Source organism: Hippopotamus amphibius, chromosome 2, assembly GCF_030028045.1.
Source record: "Hippopotamus amphibius kiboko isolate mHipAmp2 chromosome 2, mHipAmp2.hap2, whole genome shotgun sequence".
Classification (NCBI taxonomy): domain Eukaryota; kingdom Metazoa; phylum Chordata; class Mammalia; order Artiodactyla; family Hippopotamidae; genus Hippopotamus; species Hippopotamus amphibius.
In genome coordinates, this window is record NC_080187.1 from 84,988,222 (window position 1) to 85,005,975 (window position 17,754).

General features: G+C 37.3%; 1 protein-coding gene across 9 annotated transcripts in view; it reads right to left on the bottom strand.

The window, feature by feature from the left end:
• The window catches only part of ADAMTSL1 (ADAMTS like 1), a 953,154-nt gene that overhangs the window by 230,438 nt on the left and 704,962 nt on the right, over nt 1-17,754 (bottom strand). For all 9 annotated transcript variants that reach the window (XR_009051238.1, XR_009051237.1, XM_057720944.1 and 6 more), the window contains 2 exons: nt 17,471-17,582; nt 13,481-13,619 (listed from right to left, as the gene is read on the bottom strand). Coding sequence is in view for 7 of the 9 variants with exons in the window: in XM_057720944.1 (XP_057576927.1) it covers nt 13,481-13,619; nt 17,471-17,582 (251 nt within the window). In the remaining 2 variants the exon portion in view is untranslated. The remainder of the gene's footprint in view (nt 1-13,480; nt 13,620-17,470; nt 17,583-17,754) is intronic.

Genomic DNA, 17,754 nt, shown 5'->3' on the forward strand with positions numbered 1-17,754 from the left:
GTAAAACCCACTCATTCTCCATTGCCTTAACTATTCTGACTGCTCATGCACTTCCTACACTGGGCAGTGACCTGCTTCCATCTAAAGTCTCTCAGATCAAGGGTTGTGGTGGGAAGAAGAGAAGATGAGGATGAAGGAGGGGTCACTCTGGACTCGTGTGGTGGAAGCAGAAGAAAGTCACTGCACATCATCTTCTCCAAGTCCACACCTTGTTGAACTGTCCAATTACAGGACAATGCTTCCATGTTATGACAAACTCATGGAATAAAATACTATGCAGTATATGAACATTAAGTCTTTTGAACCATTTTTAATGAGATGGAAAGTGTTCAAATATAATGTCAATTGAAAAAATCCAATACAAAATAAAATGGACAATGTAATTTACTATACTAAGAAAACTTATGTGTTCATATATCATCTATACAATCATTTTTGTAAAGTCTATATATGTGTGTGTATGTGTGTACATATGTGTGTGTGTGTGTACACACAAATATATTAGAAAAGAACCAGGGCTTCCTAGGTGGCACAGTGGTTGAGAATCTGCCTGCCAATGTAGGGGACCCGAGTTCCATCCCTGCTCCAGGAAGACCCCACATGCCACGGAGCAACTAAGCCCGTGTGCCACAGCTATTGAGCCTGTGCTTTAGAGCCCGTGAGCCACAACTATTGAGCCCATGTGCTGCAACTACTGAAGCCCACACGCCTAGAGCCCATGCTTCGCAACAAGAGAAGCCACGGCAATGAGGAGCCCGTGCACCGCAACGAAGAGTAGCCCCTGCTCACTGCAACTAAAAGAAAGCCTGCACACAGCTAAAAAAAGACCCAACACAGCCAATAAAATAAATAAATAAATTAAAAAAGAAAAAAAGAACCAAATACAGTCGTTAGCTCCTGGTGTTTGGATTATGGGTGGGTTTTTTTTGTTTATTTGGTTTTTTTTCTTTCTTTCTTCTTTTTATGTTTCTCTGTTTTCAGGAATTAGAACATCTAAGTAAAACAAAATTCAAGTATGAGAAAGCAAAAGACAGAAACATTTGGAAACATGATATAAATGGATGAAATGAGGCTATCACCTCCTTCCCATGTGTCATTTAAAGATGATTGAGTCTTTGTCCTGAAATCATCTCAGAAGCTATTATAGAACAATATCCCTGACTTATTGTGATAAATCTCTCTTTCCAAGAAAAGTCCTAATATAACTAACTCCATGAGCACCTAATTTGCCAGGTTCTGGATTCCTTTTACAATAGAAATGAATCATAAGGAGTTGCTTTCATGGCTTCAACTGTCCCTTTCAGTGCATCTCTCACGACCTCTTTCCTCTTCTCTGCAACTGCAGAACCTCATTTCTGACGTCCTGACAGCTGGATGTACTTGGAATGTCAAGCTCACTGTGTCCAGACAATTCACTGTCTTCCTCTACAGGCTGCATCTTCTCCTGTGATTACTCTTACTGTTCAGAGCACTGCCATCCTCCCATTCACCCAGGCTGGATACCGTGGGACATTGTTGCTTCTTCTCTTTCCTGTGTTCCCTATAGACACTGAATTCTTCCAGTAGTGATGTCTGCTGAACACATCTCTGTGACATGAATTTAGGCCTTTTCACATCAGTCTCCTAACAGATCTCTCTGCCTGCAGGCATTGCCTCCTCCAATCCAGCCTGCTCATTGCTGTCACAGCAACAGATACTTTATTTCTCAATGATGCCCATAATACCCAATGAAATTTCTTAAACAAGTGCTACCTCTTCTAAAGCCTGTCCTTATTTTCCCTCTCAACATCTAGCCAGACAATTCTCTCTTCCTCTTTCAAATACTCATAACACTAACTCCCTTCATCACTTTAAACCATGTACTAGCTTTTAACTATGTATATGTTTTTTTTTTTCTTTCTTTCTTTCTTTCTTTCTTTATTTTATTTATTTATTTATTTTTTTGTATATGTTTTCTTTAGTTTAACAATATGGGACAAAATCCATACTGGTTCTTTACTACCTCTTTTAACACAGTGCCCTGCACAGAGGCAATTTGTAAATAATCAGTCAACAAAATCATGCCATTGATGTGCAGGCACAAAAGCAAAGTACAACTACCATCCAAAATGAAAGCAAGCAAACAAACAAGAACAAGGTTAAAGAAACTCCCAAGCAAACTGCCACTCATGGTGCACATCTTTAGACCCACTCCTTGCCTTTTGCTAGAGGGTAGTTTGGCTGCTCTGGCAAGTAGAGGTGATTGGGTGACCCGGGGCAGAGAAATGACAGCTTAATGGCAACTGTGCTTCTAAGTTGCTTGGCTAAACTCTACATCTCCTCCATTGGGCATTTCCCAGAAATAGCCATGACAGTTTTAAAAAAATCTTCTTTTCCCTGTCTCGTGTCTTTTCAGATATTACGCTGCTTTGTAACTGTACAACTCATCTTCCCCCGGGCAGTGTTGTGGTCCAGACTCTAGTTGACTTGACTTTGCCTTCGCCATGGTACCAAGCACAGAACTTGGCACAGGATTGGTACTCAATAAAAAGATGAATGAAATTGTGGGTGGTGGGAGCAGTTCTGGCACAGAAGAGAGTAATTCATCTTCTCTTGACAACCCCAGGGCAAAAGAAACCAATCTCTTCCTAAGCAACTGTTTAGAATGGGGGAGGCAAGAAGTAATAAAAAGTTGGCAGAGACTCAAGCATTTGCTTTTTCATGAGTGGCAGAGTACAAAGGATTATGGCATAATGAGGACAAGGACCGCCGGAGGAGCTGGGAGATAGAAGGTCTGTTCTTCTCTCTGCCAACTCTCTTTCTGTGTGACCTTGAGTACATTTGGACCTCTGCGTTGGTCTCCTGCATTGGTCTTCTGCAACATCTAAGTACTGGATGAAATCAGTTTTAAGATGAAGTAAGACTGGAAACCCATCTCATGGAGCCCTGTCTTATCTGTCCCCTTCCTAGTGGCTGCTGAGGATAGAACTCAAAGTTCCGTGGACCACAGATTGAAAACCACTGAACTAGGAAATCATCTCAAAAGCTCTCCTATTTTAAAATTTGGTGACTTTATGAAACACCGTAGGTTTCCCTATCATTTAAAGAGGCAAGTTGGGATCCAGCAAATAAGGAAATATTCTGCAAATAGGTTACGATTTTTTTAAAACATAGTACCTACTAGGTACATTCATTTATCTTTTAGAATCAGACCAAAAAAACCCCTGCTTCACCGTCTAGGATTTGAACACATTTTAAAGACACATATTCATTTTCTACTATGAAACCAACTACTGGAGAGTTTTTGATCATTTGATCCAAAATATCATAATTTCCTCACATGTATATTTCTGTGGTTAAATATTGCTGATATTAATGAATGCAATTTCTGAACTGCTTTTCAATAAATGGGACTAATATTTCCTTGGGCTTTGTTTAGCTCTTCCTGTACTGTCCCAAGTGATTTGGTCGTTGTTTGATTTGAGTAAACATCAGCATTTATATTTATATGAAAAAATCTTGCTTAACCCAGGTCTGTGGGTTTCAGGGCACCAAACTCTGCATTGATATGGTTGGCAGTTCCGTGCTGGCCGTGGGGTTTATGTGGTGGGTTTAAATCAGATCTCACAGGTTGCTGAAGGCATCATGCAGAACAAGTGTACCTGTGAGATATGATGGCACCAGGGCAGGTGACCTGAGTTTATGTAATATAGGAGGTACTCTGCAAGTGGAAGCACCCAGGTGCATGACCCAGCTTTTCTTTTTTCTTTACGGAATCTGCCCACCCTGACTTGGGGCAGATCCCATTACCTCTTTGGGCTTCAGTTTTTTCATCTGTAAACATAGATGATAATCTCTGTCTTGCTAACCTCCTAGGGAAGGTAAAACTGGATTGAGATAATGGATGTGAAAGCACTGTAGAAACTTCAAACAGAAGTAACATTGGGCAAGTCATTTTACAGGTTTGGTTCTCAATAATGATAGCTGACTTTTGTCAAGTGCTCAGCATCTTGCTAACAGCTTTAGGTGCAGCATCTCATTTACTCCTTATAGTTACTCTCTGAAAGGAGAACTACACTCATTTGACAGATGGCAAAACTAAGGCCTAGAGAAATGAAGGAAAGAAGCTACTTAGTAAAGTCAAACTGATAAACTGAAGTTAAAAATGAGGATGATAATACCTGTTCTATTAACTTAGAAGTTAATTAAAAGAATTACACAAATAATTATACTTTAAAAAGTTTAAAATGTAATATACGAAGTGATTATTATTGTGAGTAATGAACTGGCTTGGTGGAAGAACTGAATTGTTCCCATAACTGAGGTACAGCTGATTGATGATGTGTGGAAGGTCTATAAACTTCGGAAGGGTACGACCATGTGCTCTTAAAAGCACCAGAACTCTGCTTTATTTATCTCATCATAAATGCGTGAAAGTGCAAATGGAATTTTACGATGGCATTTTTTGTGGCTTATTCATTAGCTACTTAAAGTAGTATATTTAAATGAGGTTGGGCAAAAAGAAGGAAGTTGTTACTTTTCTAAATAACGTACCTACTTCAATAAAACAAAAAGAGCTTCGTGACTAGGAAAACATTTCATTATACTTTAACTGCTAACTGAGGAAACCACTTTCTAGCCCTCACATGGAGTTCTCCTTTTCTGGAGATAGACGTGGCATAAACCCCACTCGGGTTAAACAGCAACGTCTCATAGCTGGTGAAGCGGGGAGTTTAGGTAATGACACATTGGGACTTTAGGAGTCGCTAATTATCATAATTTCTCTTGGTCATGATTTTTTAAAACTCTGATAATTGTGATTTGCTTTCATGAAGCTATTTCCTAGGAATTTGTGTCTCCTATTGTTGAAACCACAGATAGAGAGCTACCTCTCTAGAAGACCCATGTGCAATTTTAGAGTTTCAAGTCTTTTCATGGAGGAGAAAGCTGATTTCTGGAGAGCTGAGGAGTTTCTCTGAACTAACATCAACATTATCCTAACCGTGATCTTAGTCCTAATAGCTGCAGCCACTAACATTTACCAAGGGCTTGTCGTGCGTCAGGCGCTCCACTAAGCCCTGCAAATGTATTACACCACCCCTCATGAAAACTCTATGAGGTAAGTAGCTATCATCCTTACTTCAGAGGATGAAAAAGCTGAGGCTTAGTGAGAACAAGCAATTCGCCAAAGGTCGCTCAAACCAGTAAGTGGCAGGGCCAGGATCCTAAGCCAGGCCGTGTTGTTCCAAAGTGCCCCTCCTCATCCCCATGGTACAGTGATACTCACTGCATCGCCATGGGACTAGCTGCTCACCAAGTTAGTGTGACTGGGTTTTATACGCCCACTGTACACACTGCCGCTCATGATGCCGGTGATTTCTCTTGCATTAGGACTTCAGTTGCATTAGGATTCAATTCTGCGATTTGGTTCACACTTTGGTCCATGGCCAGGGATGACGTATGCAATTTACTGTCAAATTAAATGGAGCTGGACAAAAAAATTCCGTTTGAACTCAAAAGAACTGCTGCTTGGGGCATACAAGTTTGGGCATTTGCTTAGGACTGTTGGTCTGACTTCCTTGAGGGAAGAGGGAATTTGGATAGAGTTTCAGCAAAAAACAGATTTGTTTGCTAATGATTGTGACCATGATAGTGTGACAAGTGACAGCTTTTTTTGCTTGTCCAACCCTTGCCAATTTAAGCTCCCTTCATTACTGCCTTCGAGAGAAAAGCAGAGGTCTGTGCCAAAAAGAAAAAAAAAAATCTGAAAAGGTGTTTCTCTGATCTTCTCACAAACAATGTCTTGCACAATTTCCCCCAGACAGCCTTAACAGTCTTACCAGTCTCCTAGACTGAGATACGTAAGGCCAAATGTAGCATTTTTTTACATTGAAAGACACAGTGAAAACATAAGATGCTTATTAGCTGAACTAAAACAATGCCTTTTTAGTTGTTGCTGAACCATAGGCATATATTTGGAGGCTTTCTGGCCACATGATAGACTTTACCCTTCATCCAAGAAGCAACGATGACACAAACCATTGCACAAATCAGCAGGTACTGCATTAAAAAAATAATTTCCCCTCATGTAAAACCGAATCCACGATTATAGCATGGCAGGCACAAGGAGGAGTTTACATATGATGAGATTCCAAGTGTCTTAGCTACTATAGTGTTAAGTCAATGAGGCAGAAAATAAGTTAAACATGCCCAGATCTCTGATATCCAGAAGGGACGTGCCTCCAGACTTCTGGGCGTACCCAAGTTGGGACCACCATCTGAACATTTACTATACTGTGTATAGAATGTATGATGGAATTAGTGATGACATAGCTCTGAGGCACCAGTAAGAAATATTCTTAATTTTAGCTGAAAGTTATTAAATGCTTAACTTCACTTCCTCTTCCCTCTCATTATAAGCATCATTTTGGCTTCCTTTTTGAGACCACTTTTGGCCTGGAAACAAAATATTTTATCATGTCATAAAAGTAACTGCATAAATGACACCAGCAGAGAGCAGTACAGCTTTCTTGGGATGGAACAGCTGGCCACCAGGTAAGCACAATTGTTGGTCTTATAGTGAAAGGAACTCAAATTCCTGTCTCAGGAAATGTCATGTTACTACATGTCATGGACATTCAGGCTTGCTTTAGAGTAGTGGAAACCAAGAGTGCTAAGTCCTTGAATCCCAAGTGCCTATTATATACGGAACAATTTTACCTATGAGTTATAGGAAAAACTGGAAAGAAATATAGCAAAAGTATTAATAGTGATTATCTGTGGGCACTGGAGATTATTAGTGAATTTTATCATTTTCATTATAGTCTTTTAGCTTATCAACATTTCTGAGTTAGCATGAAGAATCAGAAAAAAAAGGCATGAAAACATAAAAATTATTTTGGAAAGAAAGAATAGGCTAGATGTCAGCAATCTCTTTAGCCCCAAGAACCAGTAAATGAATCTATCCACAACCATGGAAACCTGTGGATGCTGTTGGTGAGTGAAATGAGTAAGTGATGTCATTTATTAGTTCAAATGTATAACATCCACTTACTATAAAGCAAATTGAGAACAGTGAGGCTATCTTGGTAAAGAGAAAAATTGGGTACAAGGATTATGGCTAATGGTTATCACGTCGAGTTTATTTCTGATTTGTTTTGGTTTTAGATGTGTAGTAATGAGAAAATTCTTATCCCAGAGAAGTAGTTGCTAATGGTAACAATTTTTATAGCTCGCCTTACAATCTTAGGATATTTATTTTTTCAATTAAACAGATATAATTGAAGAACTTAACGATGAGGGCAAAGCAAAAAGCATTTCCTTTAGTAGTGAAATATTTTTACTATTATTTTGTACCAGTATACTAAATATTTTTACAATTTTTAAAATTCAGCTTAGCTTGAACAAATTAGTTTATGTTTGAATATACTTTTTGTGACTTAGTGTTAAAGAGACTTCAAAATATAATAAAATGAAATTTAATGAAGCAACTCCATGGAACAACAACTTCTATAGGCACAGTTGGAAAACCACTAATTTAATGCCACAAATAACCCTCTTACCTCCACTAGTGGGTGAGAAAACTAAGGCCCAGAAGGGTAAAATAATAAACCCAGGGATACAGACTTATTTAGTGCCCTTTTTGCTGTCCATGGTACTTCCTGATTTTGACAGGGAATAAATGTGTTCATCTAAATGGGATTTTGCTTTCAAATAATAGGTCAAAAATCATAGTCTAATACAGGAAAAGTGCAGAACTATCTCAATGGCTAGATAAATTAAATTTCTTTTGAGATTCCAAAATATGTGACTTTATCTGCTCTAAATACACCATGTGTTTTCCCTTTTAGGGGCTTCTAAGTTTGGACACAAAGGTGTTGGTTTAATGTCACTGTGTCACTCTTGATTTTACTATTAGACAGTTAAATCTGTAGTTAGAAAAGAGTTCCTTGCTATGTCTGATGAGAGGGCAGACCTATTTATCAAGTCTCTTTCTCCTTTTCTCAGACTATCACTTCTTATTTTCTCTTGGAATTCAGAAAAGTTGCTTTGATCCCAGGTATGCAAGTCAGTTCAGTGAATTTCACAGCAATCGTGAAGTATCTTAACCTCAGAGTAGCATATCTACATTTCCTAAAGTAGTTTCCTCTTAAACCTCTCCTACTGCTAAGTCTTAATTTTTACAGCTTTGTTTAATTACCTCTGTAAGAAAAGAGCAGCTTCCTGACATTTGCTTCCAACTTGTTTTTTCTGTCTCCTTTTCTCACTTCTCTCTTCTCTTTTTTAATAGCCATCTGTCCCAACATTTATACATATGCTGTATTAGATGTTTTAAAATAACACAGACATAGAAAAAGCATAAATTTTGCAAACTTCTTTCAAAGTATGATGGCCTTTTGCTTTTGAATAATAAGAAATAGGCCAAAATATTCTCCAACAGAAAAGATAGGTGAAAATCAGAAGCCAGAAAAAGAATGATTAATTTTTTTTCTGATTATAAACACATTTATTAAAATTGTTAGCAAAATGCTTTCACTTCACAACTGTTTTTCATGGCCATCTCTTCAACAAAGTTTTTTTTCTGAGTGGGGGAAAAGCTTTATGCAGTTGTGGGAAGTGAATTCCTCATCTCTCCTAGAAATACATACATAAATTTTCATGGAATTTGTAAAAGACCTTCAAAGTTTCTCTATGGCTGAGTCAACCTGTTTGAATTGGAATAATTATGCTTTTCATACACTGGTCTCCCTGGTATAGATATGGATAAAGATGTATAATAAGTACAATAATTTTAAACTAGGGTTGAATTGCATGAGTTAGAATTATCTTGGCTAAAAATACCTCATTCCCTTAATATTTCCAAAATAGAGAGGTCCAAGCAAAATTTTAACACCTCATTTAGTTTTTGTACCATATCCAATCTTTAATACATAATTTTCTGGTATAATATGAAGCAAAATTAAACTTCACCTAAATTATATATTTATAACATATCTACTTTTCTGTTTCTTTCATGAAAACCTGTTATTCTGAGTTCACTTTCATCAGCTAGGTAACATGGCGTCTATGAGTAAATTAATAATAATTTCACATCACATGTAGAATTTGGAATTCCTGAATGTGAGGCAGAGAGAGTATGAGAAAATACACTTTAAAAAGTTAACAGCAGGAAACAAAAACTAAAATTGCATTGCCTACAATTCAAAGAGAGAGTGATTTTCATCCCCATGGCTCATGTGGTATTTTACCTATTCAAAGTTTTGTTTTATGAATACATAGTTAACAAACTATGATTTAAAAAATAACATTGATCAGTGATATTGGTCTGTAATTTTCTTTTTTTGTGACATCTTTGCCTGCTTTTGGTATCAGGGTGATGGTGGCCTCGTAGAATGAGTTTGGGAGTGTTCCTCCTTCTGCTATATTTTGGAAGAGTTTGAGAAGAATAGGTGTTAGCTCTTCTCTAAATGTTTGATAGAATTCGCCCATGAATCCATCTGGCCCTGGGCTTTTGTGTGTTGGGAGATTTTTAATCACTGCCTCAATTTCCATACTTGTGATTGGTCTGTTCATAGTTTCTATTTCTTCCTGGTTCAGTCGTGGAAGATTGTATTTTTCTAAGAATTTATCCATTTCTTCCAGGTTATCCAATTTATTGGCATATAGTTGCTTGTAGTAGTCTCTCATGAACTTTTGAATTTCTGTGGTGTCCGTTGTTACTTCTCCTTTTTCATTTCTAATTCTGTTGATTTGCATCTTCTTTTTTTTTCTTGATGAGTCTGGCTAATGGTTTATCAACTTTGTTTATCTTCTCAAAGAACCAGCTTTTAGTTTTATTAATTTTTGCTATTGCTTCCTTCATTTCTTTGTCATTTATTTCTGCTCTGATCTTTATGATTTCTTTCCTTCTGCTCACTTTGGGGTTTCCTTGTTCTTCCTTTTCTAATTGTTTTAGGTGTAAGGTTAGGTTGTTTATTCGATATTTTTCTTGTTTCTTAAGGTGGGACTGTATTGCTATAAACTTCCCTCTTAGAACTGTTTTTGCTGCGCCCCATAGATGCAAAAATTTTCAACAAAATACTAGCTAACAGAATCCAACAGCACATTAAAAACATCAGACACCATGATCAAGTGGGGTTTATCCCTGGGATGCAAGGATTCTTCAATATATGCAAATTAATCAATGTGATACATCATATCAACAAATTGAAGGATAGAAACCATATGATCATTTCAATAGATGCAGAAAAAGCTTTTGACAAAGTTCAACATCCATTTATGATAAAAGCTCTCCAGAAAGTGGGCATAGAAGGAAATTACCTCAACATAATAAAAGCCATATATGAGAAACCAAAAGCCAACATCGTTCTAAATGGGGAAAAACTGAAAGAATTCCCTCTAAGAACAGGAACAAGACAAGGGTGTCCACTCTCACCATTATTATTCAACATAGTTTTGGAAGTTTTAACCACAGCAATCAGAGAAGAAAAAGAAATAAAAGGAATCCACACTGGAAAAGAAGAAGTAAAATTGTCACTCTTTGTAGATGACATGATATTATACATAGAAAACCCTAAAGACTCTACCAGAAAACTGCTAGCACTAATCGATGAATTTAGTGAAGTAGCAGGATACAAAATTAATGCACAGAAATCTCTTGCATTCCTATACACTAACAACAATAAAGCAGAAAGAGAAATTAAGGAAACTCTCCCATTTACCATTGCAATGAAAAGAATAAAATACCTAGGAATAAACCTGTCTAAGGAGGCAAAAGACATGTATGCAGAAAACTTTAAGACACTGATGAAAGAAATCAAAGATGACAGAAACAGATGGAGGGACATACCATGTTCCTGGATTGAAAGAATCAACATAGTGAAAATGACTATCCTACCCAAAGTAATTTACAGATTCAATGTAATCCTGATCAAATTACCAACGGCATTTTTCACAGAACTAGAGCAAGAAATCTTACGATTTGTATGGAAACGCAAAAGACCCTGAATAGCCAAAGCAATCTTGAGAAGGAAAAATGGAGTTGGTGGAATCAGGCTTCCTGACTTCAAACTATACTACAAGGCCATAGTGATCAAGACAGTATGGTACTGGCACAAAAATAGATAGGAAGATCAATGGAATAGAATAGAGAACTCAGAAGTAAGCCCAAACACATATGGGCACCTTATCTTTGACAAAGGAGGCAAGAATATACAATGGAAAAAAGACAGCCTCTTCAATAAGTGGTGTTGGGAAAATTGGACAGCAACATGTAAAAGAATGAAATTAGAATACTTCCTAACACCATACACAAAAATAAACTCAAAATGGATTAAAGACCTACATGTAAGGCCAGACACTATAAAACTCCTAGAGGAAAACAAAGGCAGAACACTCTATGACATACATCAAAGCAACATCCTTTTGGACCCAACTCCTAGAATCATGGAAATAAAATCAAGAATAAACAAATGGGAACTTAATGAACTTAAAAGCTTTTGCACAGAGAAAGAAACCATAAACAAGACTAGAAGGCAACTCTCAGAATGGGAAAAAATAGTTGCTAACGAAGCAACGGACAAAGGATTAACCTCCAAAATACACAAGCAGCTTAATACCAAAAAAGCAAATAACCCAATCCACAAATGGGGGGAAGATCTAAATAGACATTTCTCCAAAGAAGACATACAGATGGCCAACAAACACATGAAAAGATGCTCAACATCACTAATCATCAGAGAAATGCAAGTCAAAGCCACAGTGAGGTATCAGCTCACGCCAATCAGAATGGCCATCATAGCAAAATCTGGAAACAACAAATGTTGGAGAGGGTGTGGAGAAAAGGGACCTCTCTTGCACTGTTGGTGGGAATGTAAGTTGGTACAGCCACTATGGAAAACAGTTTGGAGGTTCCTTAAAAAACTACAAATAGAACTACCATATGATCCAGTAATCCCACTCCTGGGCATATACCCAGAGAAAACCATAATCCAAAAAGAAACACGTACCATAATGTTTATTGCAGCACTATTTACAATAGCCAGGACATGGAAGCAACCTAAATGCCCATCAACAGATGAATGGATAAAGAAGATGTGGCACATATATACAATGGGATATTACTCAGCTATAAAAAGGAATGAAATGGAGCTATATGTCATGAGGTGGATAGACCTAGAGTCTGTCATACAGAGTGAAGTAAGTCAGAAAGAGAAAGACAAATACAGTATGCTAACTCATATATACGGAATCTAAAAATGGTACTGATGAACTCAGTGACAAGACAAGAACAAGGACGCAGATGCAGAGAATGGACTGGAGAACTCGAGGTTTGGTGGGGCGGGGGGTGAAGGGGAAGCTGAGAGGAACTGAAATAGTAGCATAGACATATATATACTACCAACTGTAAAAGAGCCAGTGGGAAGTTGCTGTATAACAAAGGGAGTTCAACTCAGTGATGGATGATGCCTTGGAGGACTGGGACGGGGAGGCTGCGGGGGAGTCGAAGGAAGGAGGGAATATGGGGATATGTGTATAAATACAGATGATTGACCCTGGTGTACCTCAAAAATTGGTACAACAGTGTAAAGCAATTATATTCCAATAAAAAAAAAAATAACATTGAGCTGTTTCTCAGAACTCCAAGTGTCTTGGAAAGGATTCTCTATCTTTTGGTCTTCATGATGAGTTTTGTAGAAGAGGAGTTTGCATATATCCTCTCTCACATGTTGAGGATGAGTAAGCCAAGTTAATAAAATTACCACGTAGTGTTGTAACTAAAAAGGCAAATGTGACACCCATGAAAAGATTCTTGACCTGTACCTCTTTGACTACTTATCACCTGAGATATTTCATTCATCAATCTGATTCTTGATCCTGCAAGTAACTGAGAGCCAATTATAGTTTCCCCAAAGCAAACATATGCAAAAGTGTTGTGTCTCTTTAAGGCTCCTAATTAAAAAGACCTCTAAAAAAATCTGACTATTACAAATAAGTCCTGCTTTCTCTTCAACAAAGGCTGAACTTATTTAAATGTGGATGAACTATTCTAAGGCTGGTTTTGATTCTGGTTAATTGGTGTGGACCACCACAGCTGAAATGGGTCAGCTGTGATCCTGCAACGTGGTCGGCTCTGATTATCTCACTGATCAGGTGACAGAGTGAAAATACAAAAAAAATCCTGAAATATTGTACCATCACATTTGTTAAGGTCAGAAATGAGTAACCAGAATGAAAAGAAATCAGAAGAGGAAATGACTCTGCAGAGTGCTTTACCTGCAGCTTTATCAATGGAAAACCCATAGATCCTGAGATGGCATCTTATAGCAGCAAGAGTGAGGGGCTTGGGTCCTGATAACAGATGACTAGGAATGAACACTGGACGGCAGCACTTACTTATTTTTAAATTTCATCTTATTTTTAATTAAACCATTTTTAATTTAAGAAGCTTATTTGAACTTGATTTATGTCTATGGTAAACAAACTGGTAAATGTGACTGACCTGGCTGGACAAGGATCCAAGTTGCACTCCTGGAGCTTGGGCTTGGGTTTGATGTTCTCTGGGTAATAGTGGCAGTATTGGTCAGCAACCACGCGGTTGCTCCGAAGATCGTAACACTCAGCCGATGTCAGCTGGTAACCTGCAGTATCAAACCATTCAGGCAAGTTTCAATGTACAATCAATGCAATATATACCCTTAGGCTTTTCTGGCTATCTCATGCTAATGGAAATTCTTCCCCAATGCTCCAGTCATTTCAGGACCGAAGATGGATAAATGGAAAGCTCGCTAATTTTGGCAGGCCTCAAATACTGTGTTTTTCCACTCAAATTTTAACAATTAAATTATACCATAGCACTTGAACTACATAAGAGCATAGCTAGATTATAAGATTCTTGTAAGAACTATTCTTATTAATTAGTTTTGTATAAACTAAAAGTCGAACACAGAATTCTGTATCCAAAAACAATAATCAGTATTTATTTACAACCATCTCATGCAAGGATGCAAAATTGCCTCCCTCGTACCTGAGGCATCAAGGAGAATAAACTCTCAAATTAAAAAAAACAAACCCCAATGCCACTCCTCTTGGTCAGTGGGTGACCATAGGATATAACATAGGATTGGGTATTGCCAGCTGCCTGGAAATGCTTTTTTTCTTTTCTTTTTTCATAAATTTATTTATTGCACTGGGTCTTTGTTGCTATGCACGGGCTTTCTCATGAATGCATGCACTCTTCATTGCGGTGCTCAGGCTTCTCATTGTGGTGGCTGCTCTTGTTGCAGAGCACAGGCTCTAGACACTTGGGCTTCAGTAGTTGTGGCATGTAGGCTCAGTAACTGTGGTGCACAGGCTTAGTTGCTCTGTGGCATGTGGGATCTTCCCTGACAAGGGATTGAACCCGTGTCCCCTGCATTGGCAGATGGATTTTTAACCACTGCACCACCAGGAAAGTCCCAAAATGCTTTTTTTCTTTGCCTAAATTCAACCTGAATGGGTTAAGCTGAGTAAATAGATGACTAAGACCCCAATAGTAGCCATAATAAATCTCAAGTTTCCCTACACAACTAAAAAAATACCTCCTACTGTTCAATTTTTGTTTCAAAATCTTTTATCATTTCTCTTTAAGTCTCTAGCCAATATTTCTTGATTTCCATGCACAAATTTCCACTCTTTAGAGAATTCTTTCTTTTTTCTTTTTAATGTTGCTGAGTAATACTTAATTCTACTCATAATATGTTTTATCTTTCCTACCTGCCTCTTTCTTGTCCTGTGGATTTCTGGTGGGATGGTGATGAGGACTTAGATTCTTGGGGTGAAAAATAAATGTATATAGAATATTTTTTAAAATTAGGCCTTTTGTATCATTCTAACCCTAATCAAGTCCAAAATATATTCCCCCTGAGCCGTGGTTGAATATTGTTATTGCTAAATATGTGTTAGAAAATCAGATTTAGAGTGGTTAAAAGTCTTGCAAAAGATTTTAGGAAATCAGAAGGAGACTTATAAACCACATTTCCTGGCTTGGGGCTGTGTTCTCAGACCATGCACAAAAATTAATGGCTCATTAAAGACCTAAAAAAAGACCTTTTAACAATTTTACTATAAAGATGAAAAGCATGGAAAGTAATGGCTAAGAACACATGTTCCATTTAATTTTTTATCTTATAAGAAAATAAAAAAGCAAAATATTTTATGTAAGTAAATATACTTTTGTTTTTCAATTACATTATACTTAAAGCAGATAATTTGATGACAAGCTAATTATTTTATAAGTTTCCAGAAAATCATTTCTACTCAAGGACAGAATTTATCATGTAGTAAAATGTGGGCACAAGCAGTAAGTACACACTAAATGTGAGATTACAATTTTTAAAGATCATAATTTGTCAGCTTAAAAGTGTGGCTGGGAAGCTAATCTAGAATGTATGATATGAAAACAAAACAAAAATGAAATAAAGGACCAAAATGGTCAGATAATTGTGTTTTCTAAAGTTTCACAAGGTATTTGGAGTAGCAATTCTTTACACTTAGCAAAATAGTCAACTAGTTGAATCTGGAACCAGAAACACATAAAGGCATTTAGAGATCATTTCTTCAGCAATTTTCAAACTGTGGTCCATGAAGTGTGAGGAAGGCTGGTTTCCACATTCCTGAGATCTTCACTCTGAGCAGTGTTCCTTTATCTGGCTTCCTAGTAAAAATTTCATTTGAAGAAATGGTTTGATAGCTCAGTACATTTGGAAACTACTGATGGTTCTACTTCTTCACTTAGATGTGAGGAAAATAAAGCCCAAAGAGGTTGGCTTATATATGAATCTAACATTAACTGCCTTATTATATAGCAAGTCATAATCAAGGTTACTGAAATTACACTCCAACAGCAGCTCTATGTGAAACTGACACAGCAGGCCTATTACTGAATTGTTACTTCTCACAAAACATGGTTTTTCTTTAAAAAGAAAAGACAAAAAAAAAATTTCCTTCGATTTCTTTTTTTGAAACTGCTTCCTGTGTTGGTCGTTGATAGGTGTATCAAAACAACACATTCCCATAAATATCAAAGTAACTGGCACTTTATTTTTAAACAAAGTAATTTTCTATTCAGCACAGACAGAGCAACTGGAAACACTATTTGACTGAAACGCTTAAAATGTTGAATTAATCGTTATATAACAACCAAGTGAAAGCACTACATTTTACTGCTATTAAGATAAAATCCAACATTGCTCTATAAAACCTCATTTCTGAATGGTTTGTTCACACTATGCAGACACAGGTAACACAGCTAAAGATGAATTATATCATGTGTTCCTACTGTTTTACGAAAATGAATGGATAATTGTCTCCATTTTGAGGTATCATCCTTCTTTTCTCTTGTCAAAATAATATAGTGATACCTATGTGGATTAGCTACTTAAAGCAATCCAATTAATAGGCTTCCATGAAGCTGGAGGTAGAATTTATTTCATGTGCTTGTTTTTAAAGGAATATATATACAATCTTATACCCATTAAATTACCAAAACTTTAAAAAATGATAGTCTACAAATACTGGCTCAGTTGGCAATGAAACTAAAATATTCATAGACTGCTTATTGCCCTTCTGGAAAGAATTTTGGTAATATATGCCAATAGCCACAAAAATTCTGAAACTCACTCTTGTGAATTTAGTCCAAGGAAATAATTTGAAAGGAGAAAAATACTTAGGTATTAAGTTATTCATTACATTACAACAGAGACGTTTAAATGAACTGAATGATCTTCTATAGGAATATGGTTAAATAAATTATTATAAAATAATTCAAAGAAATTATTAGGTAGCCATTTTAGTAATTATTAAAGAAAAGGGGGAGGACTTTTTCCAGTAATACAAAATGCTATTCATGTTTCAGACATGATGTAGCAGAGACGGGAATTCATCTGGTGACTTTTCAGGATAGATGTGTTTTAAGGTATAAATAAGTCAAGTGGCATTCTTTTTACTGTATGGATGACAGGGTAGAGCTGAAAAATAACTGAGCCTAAATATTTGGCTCAATGATTTTTTTTTTTCCTGGTAATAAAATATTTTCTTTAATTAAATTAATCTCTGATTCTTCTTGGATACATCATGCTATGTAGAAGGCCCGACAAACACTCTTCACTTGATTAATTAATAGATAAGTTCATTTGACCAGAGGAGTAGTTTGTTTTCAGCTGAACAGAATCACCTCTAGACTAAGCTGTTGCTAGGCTATGCTACTGCTTGTCCTGGACTTGTCCGTGAATCAAGGAAAGCAGGGAAGACCATTTCCTCTGATGGGACTCTACAGACAGAAAACATCCATGGGGCATCTAGACTGAGGTATCTGCCTTATGGGAAGGCTTCAGGATCTGGCCCCACTGAGAAGAAAGAATCTGATCCGTATGCTGAAGTGACTCTATTCTTACCACGGCTGAGTCTTCCCTCACAGACGCCAAGAGTTTCTAGGCTAAGTTAACACCATTACCTCCTCCGCAGGTTGCTGAGCAAGGAAAGAAATCCGTCTCCCTCCATCGGTGGATGATAGGCTGATAGAAGATGAACTGGACTGTACTGTCCGAGGGCCCCGAGTTGCGGATCTGCAGGAGACAATGGCAAAGCAGAGGAACTAGTGTGACAGGCGGGTGCCCTCTGGGCTCCTTGCAGCTTGGACAAGGATGTGGTAGTAATGATGGTCTCAGGCTGTGTCAAGGACAGCACTGAGAGAGAAGGGGCAATGGCAGTACCACCCATCTCACCATCTAACCAGCA